This window comes from Ursus maritimus, unplaced genomic scaffold (genome assembly GCF_017311325.1).
Source record: "Ursus maritimus isolate PB19 unplaced genomic scaffold, ASM1731132v1 scaffold_28, whole genome shotgun sequence".
Lineage (NCBI taxonomy): Eukaryota > Metazoa > Chordata > Mammalia > Carnivora > Ursidae > Ursus > Ursus maritimus.
Window position 1 is genome coordinate 33,450,894 of NW_024425341.1, and position 12,835 is coordinate 33,463,728.

Here is a 12,835-nt window from a genome sequence, read left to right on the forward strand (position 1 = left end):
ACTGCATCAGGCCACCGACTGCGACGGGCTCCTACGCATGAGTGACCTCATTTCAGTATTTCACCCCCTAGCTCAAGACAAACGTCGGAACTGCATCAGATCGCCTTTCTGGATGAACGTAGAGCATCCAGGACAGACGCGATGCTGCATTTTGTCAGGGGCAGGTGTTCACGTGATTTGGATTTGTAGCGAAACGGGAAAACTCCCTGCGATGAGGTGTGAGTGAGATCAGTGGTATGTTCCACTTCACCGAAGTTGCAGACACCCTCCCCCAGAATAAACTTTAGGTCTATCACTCAAGGGCAATTTATTAATGGCTCTTCATCGAACCAAAAGAATTTAGAGAACTTGCTTCTCTCTCTGTTTGAGGCTAAAAGCATATTGCCTTCTAAAGGGGATTATTTTCAAGATGGCTATTTTAATAAATTTAATAAATTAAATCCTCCACAACAAGCAAGAGAGGAAAACAGTCCTATCAGAGCTCGCTTCCAGTTCTTTTCAGTCATTCTTTGAAGTCGTTATTAAATATGTTGTCATTTTCCAGTCTTTAATAACGGATTTCGGTTTATAATCAGTGTCTCATGATCTGTTTTGTTTTGCTTTTCATTCTCCCCCGTGTGTTAGGAGTAACTGTCTTGTGATGTTTACGTGTGATCCTTTTTTTTTTTTTACAGCAGCAACCCAGCTCATAGATACTACCTTGCAACTGACCCAGTCACAGGAGATTTGTATGTTTCTGACACCAACACCCGCAGAATTTATCGCCCAAAGTCACTTACGGGTACAAAAGATTTGACTAAAAATGCTGACGTGGTCGCAGGGACCGGGGAGCAGTGCCTTCCATTCGATGAAGCCAGATGTGGAGATGGGGGGAAGGCTATCGAGGCAACACTCATGAGTCCCAAAGGTACTGGCATTAATCAATTTGAGGATTTCTTTTTATTAAAAAAAAAGATAGAAAATCCAGTTAGTGCCTGATTGTGTTTAATGCTGAGTCTAACATTTTACCCTCAACTGTGTGCTAGAAAGCTGTTTCACATCCAGTGTTTTGAAGAGCCATGTAGCGTGAAACTGCTAGAATCCCAAGTTGATTTTACAGTAAATATTAGATTCGTAGCATTTTTTTATCATACCTTTTTTTTTTTTTTTCAACTTTTCAAAGAACAAAGCAACGAGTCCATATTATTCAGGTCACATCCTGTTAAACTTCAAGGAAGTGTCCAGATTCTTTCATTGTCCTGGAATCTCTTTGTCATGAATGAGTCCCAGGCCTCTTGAAAAACCATCACTAAGCAACGCTATTAGTCCTCACCCAGTTTGGAGCTATTAAACTTTTGTTTCTATGCCATGGGAAAGAATGCTTGCTGTGAGGAATTTCTAGAGGTAACAAAGGCTAAAATTCTATGTGATAAAGGTTTCTAGCTTTTAAGCCAGTTGGGACTGACTCCTTGCTCATGTATTATGCCATTCATTACAGTGTTTTTTGGTTTGGGGCTTTTTTTTTTTTTTTTTCATTATGGCTAGCAACTGTTATGTGAACAAGGACTGGAAAAAAGCATTTGTTGTACTGAATTATTCATAATAGCAAATTTCATTGTAACAAGGTCAACGAAATACTAACCTTGGCTCAGATCTATTTTTGTTAGAATACAGTTATTCTAAGTTCAGAGTAAAAGAATTTGACCTTTTTCTATAATTGATAGACAGCAACATTATACAGAAGTTATAATTTTATATTTAAGATGCAGGGAGCGCCTACATGATTCGTACACTAAGTGGAGATTCTTACAAATTTCGGCCATTTCTTTGTAACATTTTACATAGATTTGTGTTATAAATGCCTCTGTTGGGTTTTTCCTAATGTATTTGCAATCTACAGTCTTACCTGCTACCTATCACCCATGTTGTCCCTGGGGTTGACTGTTGAATTTAATGATGGGCCTAAAAATGAGTCACGTTTTCTCTTGGAAAAGGAATGGCGATTGATAAGAATGGATTGATCTACTTTGTTGATGGAACCATGATCAGAAAAGTGGATCAAAATGGGATCATATCAACTCTCCTGGGCTCTAACGATCTGACCTCGGCCAGACCTTTAACTTGTGACACCAGCATGCACATCAGCCAGGTAGTTAAAATCTTAAGCTGCATTGTTTGTTTTTCTTCTTAGTGCCTCGGTTGACTAGGTCGGTAGTCCGTGATGGCCCCATATTAAACTGGGTATACCATGTGTGGCATTTGTGGTGTTGAAGCTGTTCCGTTTAAATGTCTCTCAGGAGCTAACGAAAAGTTACTTTCTTCTATCGTTCTGCATTTGATGAATTCAATGAGATTACAGAACAATTAGCACGAAGAGACACTAAAGCATTCGTCATAAAATACCAGGAAAGTAGCAGCAGGCAGATATTCCAGAAAGAACAAAACAGCGTAAATCTCTAATCTTTTGATTGCACGAGCTCTTTAAGTAGTGGAGAGAACCCACTATGACTAGTCCCAAGGGACTTATATTTAGAATTAGGAACTTTACTTCTGGCCTGATTGAAAACACAATAGAACACTAATGTATTCATAAGCCAGGGAGCCTCGACGTTCCGTGGTTATTACAGCTGACGGAACATGTGTGTTCATATCTCATTGACACCTATTAACTCACTGCTTAGAGGTTCGTCTGCTATTTGGCTATAACTTGCAAATCTTCCAGGGAGCTGCATTTTTAACTAAAATGTTATTTCCTGCATTTGTCTCCCCGCAAAATTCTTAGGTTTATTTTACAGTAGCTATTCCAGAAAACAATTTTAAGACAGTTTATCAAATTAAGGGTAATTTCCGTGAATGGTCTAATTGGCTCTTCTGGTAAATTAACAGCAGTGCAGAAACTGACTAACCAGGCCGTTTATCTTTTATTAAGGTACGTCTGGAGTGGCCCACTGACCTGGCCATTAACCCGATGGATAACTCCATTTACGTCCTGGATAATAACGTAGTCCTGCAGATCACCGAAAACCGCCAGGTGCGCATCGCTGCCGGACGGCCCATGCACTGCCAGGTGCCGGGCGTGGAATATTCCGTGGGGAAGCACGCGGTCCAGACAACCCTGGAATCCGCTACTGCCATCGCCGTGTCGTACAGCGGGGTCCTGTACATCACGGAAACCGACGAGAAGAAGATTAACCGGATCAGGCAGGTCACCACCGACGGGGAGATCTCCCTGGTGGCGGGGATACCTTCAGAGTGTGACTGCAAAAATGACGCCAACTGTGACTGTTACCAGAGCGGAGACGGCTACGCCAAAGACGCCAAGCTCAGTGCCCCGTCCTCCCTGGCCGCCTCCCCCGATGGCACCCTGTACATTGCAGACCTGGGCAACATTCGGATCCGGGCCGTGTCAAAGAACAAGCCTTTCCTTAACTCCATGAACTTTTACGAAGTTGCCTCTCCGACCGACCAGGAACTCTATATCTTTGACGTCAACGGCACTCACCAGTATACTGTCAGTCTGGTCACTGGCGATTACCTGTACAATTTTAGCTACAGCAATGATAACGACATAACCGCTGTCACAGACAGCAGTGGCAACACGCTTCGAATTAGGCGGGACCCGAATCGGATGCCAGTTCGAGTGGTGTCTCCAGACAACCAAGTGATATGGTTGACGATAGGAACAAATGGATGTTTGAAAAGCATGACCGCTCAAGGACTAGAATTAGTTTTGTTTACTTACCATGGCAATAGTGGCCTTTTAGCCACTAAAAGCGATGAAACTGGATGGACAACATTTTTTGAGTAAGTATATCCAAATTCTGCTCTGATTATAAAATGCTGTGATAGAGTAATATAATCTAAAAATAATGATAGAATCTTAAGGGCAGGTGAGATCCAGGTTTGGGGGGACCTGGAGCTTCTATAATTTGGGGATCCCTCTCTCCCTGAAAAGGAAGACAAAATGAAACAAAAGAAGGGACCCCCCCCCACCCAATGAGAAGTTCTGAGCTTCCATGTCATTCGCCTCCCAGTCAATCTCCCTCTGCTTAAGGGTTAACATTTTGCTTCCTACAGACCTGATCTATCAGCAGCAAACATTTGGAGAAATATGCTACAACCTTGGTTTTAGGTATAAATGCTTTGGGCTTCCGTTTGCCCCTGTGATAAAGCTGTCACTGGAGAGGACCTTTAAAAACATTCACAATGAATTTGGCTATTTCTACCAACGCTACAGAGGTCATTCTTATCCAATAGAAGGCCTTAACTTTTTATAATCAGTTATGGGAGAATCTAAACTGCACTTAAGAGGACCTTTCCACTAAATGCAAATCAGCAAGTGCTGGTTGCTGTGGAAGGTGTGTGAGGAAGTCTGTCACTGGAGAGGACCTTTAAAAACATTCACAATGAATTTGGCTATTTCTACCAACGCTACAGAGGTCATTCTTATCCAATAGAAGGCCTTAACTTTTTATAATCAGTTATGGGAGAATCTAAACTGCACTTAAGAGGACCTTTCCACTAAATGCAAATCAGCAAGTGCTGGTTGCTGTGGAAGGTGTGTGAGGAAGTATGAGGTTCCTGCTGCCGGGATATTCTTCTACTAAATATGTGAGTAGGGGCCCAGGCAGTGGGCTATTGGAACAGTCACATTCTGTGAGGTCAGTCAGAATGAAATGAGAATCAGCCATTGTATATTTTATGGGATATGTACTTTGCAGTGAACGCGTATGTCAAATCATTTTCGATTACTGTTCACTAACCTCACACCAACCATAAGGGGAAATTAGACGTACGGAGATGGCGTGTTGACAGATGCAGAATAGTCCTTGGAATGAACACTGCGTTCCTCAGTGTGATGGTTACAACGATATACTGAAGCACAAGTACTTGGAATGAACACTGCGTTCCTCAGTGTGATGGTTACAACGATATACTGAAGCACAAGTACTTGGAATGAACACTGAGTTCCTCAGTGTGATGGTTACAACGATATACTGAAGCACAAGTACTTGGAATGAACACTGCATTCCTCAGTGTGATGGTTACAATGATATACTGAAGCACAAGTATTTTCTGTAGGAGTACACCTCTACAATTATAATAAAAGTCAGTAGGAAAAAAATGATCCAACATACAAATATTTTCCGTACAACTTTTCTGGAATGGATCTTATACATAAAGCTGAGTTCTCCTGTAGCTTGAATTGCTTTTCTTTTTTGACAGATTCCCTTTTAATAAAATGAATGTTACCCAGCAGCATGATTTTGTCAGAGGAACAAACCTTTTCAATTGAATTACATTAAAATTCTGTTCTTAGCATTCCTTTTGCTCATTTTAGGATCGCAATAGGAAAGGAATAAATTGGAAGTTAATGGAAAGCACTTCCTTTGCACCATTTTCAAAGTGATAGCAGGCTATATTGCCAAAGAGGCAAAAAAAGAATATAGGAAAAGTGCTACCATCAGATGAGACTGGGCAGGAGAGCTGCTCTGATTATAAGACCTTCAGGAAATGATGGTGGCATTGGTAGGGTTTCAGTTTAGTTAAAAGCAGGGAGGAAAAATATAGAACAATAAGTTTTTAGTACAGTCTAGGACTCAAGCTCTGCTCTGTGGGCCACTTTTGAATGTGTCCTTACTTGTTCCCGGGAATTGACACTGCATAGAAGTTTATCGTGTGGGTTACTGCTGACACATGAACTTCTTGCAGCAGATGGAGTGGTTTACTTGTGACCTACAAATGAATTTTAATCAAGTTGGGAAAATTAGAGAAAGGGATATACTCCATCGGTAGCGTTGATCTGGACTGGTATAATCAAATTTAGGATTTTGACCTTTTTTAAAAAGTGTGGTGCACAAAGAGGACCTATTTCTCCAGTAGCAGACACTCTTCAGGAGCCCAGACTTAGTTCAGAATCAGCACAGCAGCAAAAGCAGAGATTGAGTTGGCAAGCCAATCTCGTGACTATAAGGGGCAAACATCGTCTTAAAGAATAAAGTTTGTAATTAACTTAAGTACATCACAATCATAGCTTCACCAATACAAATTCATTGCACATCATATTTGAAGTATAACTATTAAGTCATATCTAAATAAGCTAAGGCAACTATTACCGAAACCATTATTCAAATATTTTTCCAAATATAAACCTGTGTGTATTTATACATATAAATATACTCACGTATTTGGGTCATTATTTAAGAATATAGTGGTTTAATAAACCCATGCTTGAAAAATCGTTTTTCTAATAAAATTAACAGAAATATTGCTTTTTTAAAAACCATGCTTTTATCACTTGTTCTCTAGATGTCTGCGGCAAAAGACATGACTAAAAAATGTCTACGAAACATTTCTGCATTTGGCAAAACAGTATATTACAGTAAGAGACGGAACGAAAATAGGGCACTTAACCCAAGTAACTCAGAATCACCATGTCAGAATAACAAGTGATCTTTTCTTTTCCCTTCTTTTTTTTTTTTTTTTAAGATTTTTTATTTATTTACTTGACAGAGATAGAGACAGCCAGTGAAAGAGGGAACACAAGCAGGGGGAGTGGGAGAGGAAGAAGCAGGCTCATAGCGGGGGAGCCTGATGTGGGGCTCGATCCCATAACACCGGGATCACGCCCTGAGCCGAAGGCAGACGCTTAACCACTGTGCCACCCAGGCGCCCCCTTTTCTTTTCCCTTCTATACATTTTAATACTTTGGCTGTGAAAGAACAAGGGCCAACCTCTTCTATCTAAGCTTCAGAAACTTTAAAACACATTCAGAAGTCAGCGCACAAAAGAAGGGAGGGGAATGCCGTTTTCCGGCAGCCCCTCCGTAGCGCTCTCTGTTGAACAGAGCAGCACGTTGTCTGCGTCACTTTGCCGCTGTGGATGGGCAAGCTTAACCCCTGTCTCTACCCATGGGCGTTTTGATGAGAGTTTCCGCTTACTCCCTCCTGGCTTGGACACGTGACTGGGTGAAGGTGCTGGGGGTGGGGCAGCGGGGGAGTCTGAATTCCCTGCCAGACTTCCTTGGTGTTTGCCATCATGGGTGAGCCGGCGCACTCCCGGAATGCTAGAAATATCTGTCACATTCCCCTTCATATCTGTGCAATATCACGTGTCTAAGTTAGACCTTAGAAGGATATTTGGTGATTTCATAAAGAAGGGATACGGGAGGTTTGACAATGGTCAGAGTTTTACGAAAACCACAAGGAGATTGTGGGGGGGTTGACAGGGGGAAATCACCATTCCCACCTGAAAAACACCTGTTTTCTGTGACTTTCAGGACCCCAGTCCCTAGAGCTGGTACAGGCTTTATACTCTTCTTTCTGCGCAAATTCCTCTTTTGCAAAAAGAAATGAAACTTTTCGGCCCAGGAGCACCTGGGTGGGTCAATCGTTAAGCGTCTGCCTTGGGCTCAGGTCATGATCCCAGGGTCCTGGGATCGAGACCCACATAGGGCTCCCTGCTCAGCAGGGAGCCTGCTTCTCCCTCTCCCTCAGCCTGCAGCTCCCCCTGCTTGTGCTCTATCAGATAAATTTAAAAAACCCAAAAAACAAAAAATTTTTCGGCCCAAGGTCCCTCTTGTCCATGTCCGGCTTTCTCCCTAGCCTAGTATCTTAAAAGCCTTGAGATTAAAAGCTTTCTAGGACAGAAACAGATGGCAGAAGACCCAGAATCAATAAATTTGCCTACTGATAAAACTACAGTTGCTGTAGTTTCTACCAAAGAAATTTTAAAAGAGAATTAGCTCAATTACTTACCTTGTGTGTTTTAATTGTATTATTTTTTTCTCAGTACAAACTTTAGTTTACCAGTAACGTGCCACAGTACTGATGTGAAAGCACTTTATAAACTGCAAACTAATTATCTTTGTGGCTCCCACAACTCCTGGAATGGTGCAGTGCGTACAGAACTCTCCCAGTCACTATTGGTTGGTCAAAGGAATGGAGAGAGGACCAACGATGTAGACAAGAGAATATTCGTTGATACGGAAGAGCCTGGTAGAACCCATAGCTGGCTCTCGCCCAGGGTCCATGGAAGGAGCCCCTGCAAGTGTTGCTCACTTGCTTTCTGAGGTAGTTGGGACTTCTCCGCAGCAAGAATCGATGCTGAAAATATTAGCAATTTTCATTCTTTGTTGCCGATATTTTTAAATATATTTACCCAGTATTACATGTTTACTCAGTTTCATTTTTATAAAATCAGGACTTCCTCCGTGGGTGTATTAGTAAAATAATTCATGAACGAATGACTTCGTCTTGATGGTGCTCTCTTCTGAAATGTTGGTGTTAAGGAGTCAGCTTGGAGTGGAGACCGAGAACGTGCCCCAAGCAGATGCCGCTGAAATACGTTGTTGTACCTGCGATGAGAAAGGAGGATTCTAGGAGGAGAAAACCCAGGTCCCAAATTGAGATTCTTATCAGTCACCAGTAAAATAGGGTGATTTTTTAGGGTACACGGATAGTTTCCAAGGTACAAGAACCTTCATTTCAGAAACCAGAGATAGCATGTGCTCCTCGCAGCAGTTCTCTCCTTGTTACTTGTCATGATTATGTCCCTATTGTGACTTGCTAGAGAAGCGGCCAATACTCTTAGACGTGCTCCCGGATGGAATGTTAGGAAGATGGCAGTAGGGCAGCCGAGGGTTTGCAACATGGGTTTGAAATCGCGGAGGTAGACTGATCTGTTTCATGAACTGAGTACCTCTGTACTGCTGATTGAATAAGCCATCTCGTCCAAAATCTCCTCTTCCATTGACTTGCCACGCGGTACAAAGGATGTCCAACTAGCTAATGGGGCCCCCTTGTGTGAGGACACTGTGATAAGCCTCGTTACTCCCTTCCCTTAGTATTAGGGACTGTGTCATGCTGGTCTTCACACCATTTAAAGACAATGATCACATGTTACGATTCCTTAACTAGAATAATTCCGGGGTGGTCAAAAAGATCTCACCTGCTAAAAATGTCTTACTTGAAATATTCAGACCCAACGCGAAACCACAGTTCTTACACTCGACTGCACACAAAAGCAAATCCGGTGTATTGAGGGGGGCAGTAGAATAAATGATTGAATAGTAAATGGCATTTCACAGTTCTCTGCTTGCTCACCCCCAGAAAAGACAAACTGGGCATAGCTTTCTAATGCTCTTCTGTCTGGTTAAAGAAGACAACAGTTTTTTGTTTTTTGGTTTTTTTAAAGCTATGAGTTCTCAGTGATACGTAGAGATACACCAGCAGGCTGGGGCAGCTTTTCTATCTTGGGACTCTGGGTATTTAGAGCCTTGTATTTGTGGAGCTGACTCTGTGATCTTTCGTGAGCTATATTCAGATGTACCGAGTAAATAAAGGAGTTTCAGCTTTTACACATTTATGTAGGTATATATGGGTCTCTAGCTTCTCATTCGGGTGCTTTATCGCCCCTCGTCCAAGCTGAGCAGTTTCGGAATGAGCTTCTGAACCATTTCTTGATAATGAACTTAACTTTGCGCCCATGGCAAACCCGTGACTGCCACTGACATTAGTTCTGAGACTCCGGGAAGGTATCAAAGAGGGATCTCAGAGGAGGAAGGACAGACAGGGTACAGAGGGCCCGGATTAACAGACTCAAAGTAGTGCCCAGAAAGCGCAGGTGATTTGGAAAACTCAGTGACAGTTACTCCAATTAGAAAAGATGTGTCCGTGCTCGTTGACGCAGAATCCTGTCTGAAGAGCCTGACATCCGTGCCATGGTGTGTCCTCCTCGTGTGTGTTACCGCAGGAGCTTGTGATGTCAGAGAAATGGAGAGGCGTCTGCCGCAGGACAGAATGGACAGAGTCGCCTTTCCTTTGATGGGCAGCTGACATCCGAGCCTGAGCACTCCAGCCCGGAAGCCACGTTGCCGTGCTGCTTCTGCCAGAAACCGCATTAAAAACAAAGCCCATTTTATAAATATGTGTCTAAAAATGGTTCTAGCCCCCCCCCCTTTATTTTCTTTTTTCTTTTTCTTTCTTTTTTTTTTTTTTTTTAAGGTTTTGTTTTCATTCCAGGTAGTTAGCATACCGTCTAATGTTCGTTTCAGGTGCACAGTGCGGTAATTCAACACTTCCATACAACACGCGGGGCTCATCATGACAAGTGCCCTCCTCAGTCCCCATCACCTGGCTCCCCCATCCCCCCACCCACCTCCCCTTTGCTAACCTTCTGTCTGTTCTCTGCTTGCTTTGTTCATGGAAGGAAACATTTAAGACATGGAGAATAATTTTTAAGAAATGTTATCAGATCACTTAAAATCATGGCAAAACACTATTTCTGCATTTGCTATTTTGTTTGTTTAATAATTTTGCTTTAAATTTTTAACCAGAATGTGTGTTCCCAGGGACATCAGTAAAAAAAAAAAAAAAGTACAGGCAGTTGAATAAAGTGACTGCTATACATTTCAAACATTAACATGAGCTCTATGAAAGCAATGCTTTTGTTAATACTCGATTTAATCCAATTTTCATCTACAGTCTAGTTTTAAGATATAGTTAGTTCTGTCCAGGTTTGAAAACAGAAAGGGAAATAGGATATGTGTATGTTATTCATAGTACTTGAAAAAATTCCAACAAAAATAAAAACAGATTAGTCAGATTTTCTCAGTGTATCTCGGTGTATAATGTAATAGAAACTTTCTCAGGTTTTCTCAGTATGATCTGCAGGGTTTCGATAGTTGCAAGGCTATATTAACCCTTTCTGTGTGTTCCGTTTAGCATTAATGTTCTGGGTGTGCTTAATTGCTCCATAATGGGGCAAGAGTAAATGCAGCTTCCGGAAGTGTTGGATTCCCTCTTTAGCTATGTGACTGTCTAAATCTGACAGCCGCCTATGTGTGTACTTCCACAGCTCCCCTCTGACACAGTGATGATCCAGTCATTTCCTCTAAGACTGAGTTATGTACACCAACCGTTTTAAAGGATGGTTGGACAACAGGACGAGAAATTGCACGCTGACAACCAGTGAAAGGGAACTTGTTGTTTTTTACTAATCACAGCACTGCAGATCCACAGTGAGGTATTTTCCAGAGACTATCCGGTATCTCCAGCTCCGACTGGTCCAGCGTCAGCAGCAGCCCTCACCCCTGGCTACCCTAGTTTCTCCGCCTCCCAGAGAGCCCCTTGCCTGTATTCTCAGGTCCTGGCAGGCTTTCAGAATGTCTAGAGGCTGCAGATGCAGAACTCCCGTGGAGAACTCTCTCCCGGGGGGGGGGGGCAGGGGGAGGCAGTCTGTGAAGAAGATAAGATGATTGGGGGTACCATCCACATGCTTCAGATCACCCCAGCTCCTCACTTCGCATCCCTCCCATCCATCGCTACCCCACCTCACACATGCACACGCACACACTTCAGAACGCATTTCCCAGACCTTGGTTCATCCCAAAGTTCGGTATATCTGCCGTTCGTAAAGTGAGACACCTCCCCAAATAAATACATATTAAAAAATTAAACTTCTGGGGAAAATGTTAATGTAAAGAAATACCACATTGTGTCTCTGGCTAAAAGCTGGCTTTTGTTCAGTTTAAACCTGTTTTAAGAATTTAAGTCTTTTATATAAACTCAGATTTTCCCATCTCTGAGCCCTGTAATGAAAAGCGGTATATAAAAAGCAAAAGCTGAAAAAACTTACAGTTTATCTAAAGGAAGAGTTAATTTTTAAGTACTTCGTGAACAGAAGGCAAGCATCAGCTAGAAGAAAGACTTCTTTCTATTTCCAGCGCTAGGAAGGGAAAAAAAGGAACCAAGGTATAGTAGAGGCAAGCAAAGGGTGCCCAGAGGGATTGGAAGAAAGTTCTTTACTCGCAGATGTGGTTTTTAAACTGGATCGTTAGAGTCAAAGTAACAAAAGAAAGATTGCGAGAGTGTTCTAATCCGGGGAAACAAAATGGCCAAGTATCCGGAAGCATCACACAACTCCTGTGTGAACCAAGACCTAGTCAGGATGACTGAATCCTGAACCTTTACGTCCCCGAGGAACGAGTTTAGGCAGTGGGTGTTTGTAATTCAGAGCTCGTGAGAGAGGGAACACCCCGCAGCTTATCTTCCCGTACTTACCTGTATGTGCACATACAGTTCAACATGAGCTCCCTTAGGGGCCTGGGGGGCTCAGTCGGCTAAGCAGCTGCCTTCAGCTCAGGTCATGATCCCAGGGTGCTGGGCTCGAACCCCCCATCAGGCTCCCTGCTCAGCAGGGAGTCTGCTTCTCCCTCTCCCTCTGCCCCCCACTCATAGGTGCTCTCTCTCTCTCTAGTGCTCTCTCTTCTCTCAGATAAATAATTAAAATCTCAAAAAAAAAGTTAGCTCGCTGATGCTTTATTAATTTAATAAAGAGTTCTGCTTTTTTAACTTAATTAGTAAAGGACGCTTCCTTCTCCTTAACAGGGAGGTTCCCACAGGCAAGGGTAGTCAGTCCCACCTGGGACTGGTCCAGGCAACACCAGCCCCAAGGGAGGCACTCTGTCCCAAAGCGGTTGTGGCACCTAAAAGAAGATGAAAGTCTTTAAAGAAAAGGAAAGTCGTTACGTGTGACATCGCAGAGGCACGCTGATTGGCAAATTATGAATTTATTTCAACCCTCCTAGGCATCGATGAGCTGGGAATTTTGCGCTTGCCCTTGGGACATCGCGCACTTCCCATTTGCCCACTGACTAGCTGGCATTCGTTGACTCACTCGGCACACTGTTCGGTCAGGAAGGACGTGTCGGGTGCCGGGTACTCGTGTAGGTGCCGAGTGTGCCGAGTGAAAAGGCGCGTTGGCCCCTGGCCAGGAGCTCCGAGTCCACGGAGGGAGACAGAAGCGAGCAGTCGTGACGCTGATGAGCGCAGAGCTAGAGTGTTAGACGCGCTGC

At 43.1% G+C, this 12,835-nt stretch overlaps 1 protein-coding gene across 1 annotated transcript in view; it reads left to right on the plus strand.

The window, feature by feature from the left end:
* TENM3 (teneurin transmembrane protein 3) overlaps positions 1-12,835 on the plus strand; it is a 586,425-nt gene that overhangs the window by 546,479 nt on the left and 27,111 nt on the right. The window contains exons 20-22 of the mRNA XM_040643363.1: positions 675-907; positions 1,974-2,128; positions 2,909-3,783. Coding sequence (XP_040499297.1) covers positions 675-907; positions 1,974-2,128; positions 2,909-3,783 — 1,263 coding nt within the window. The remainder of the gene's footprint in view (positions 1-674; positions 908-1,973; positions 2,129-2,908; positions 3,784-12,835) is intronic.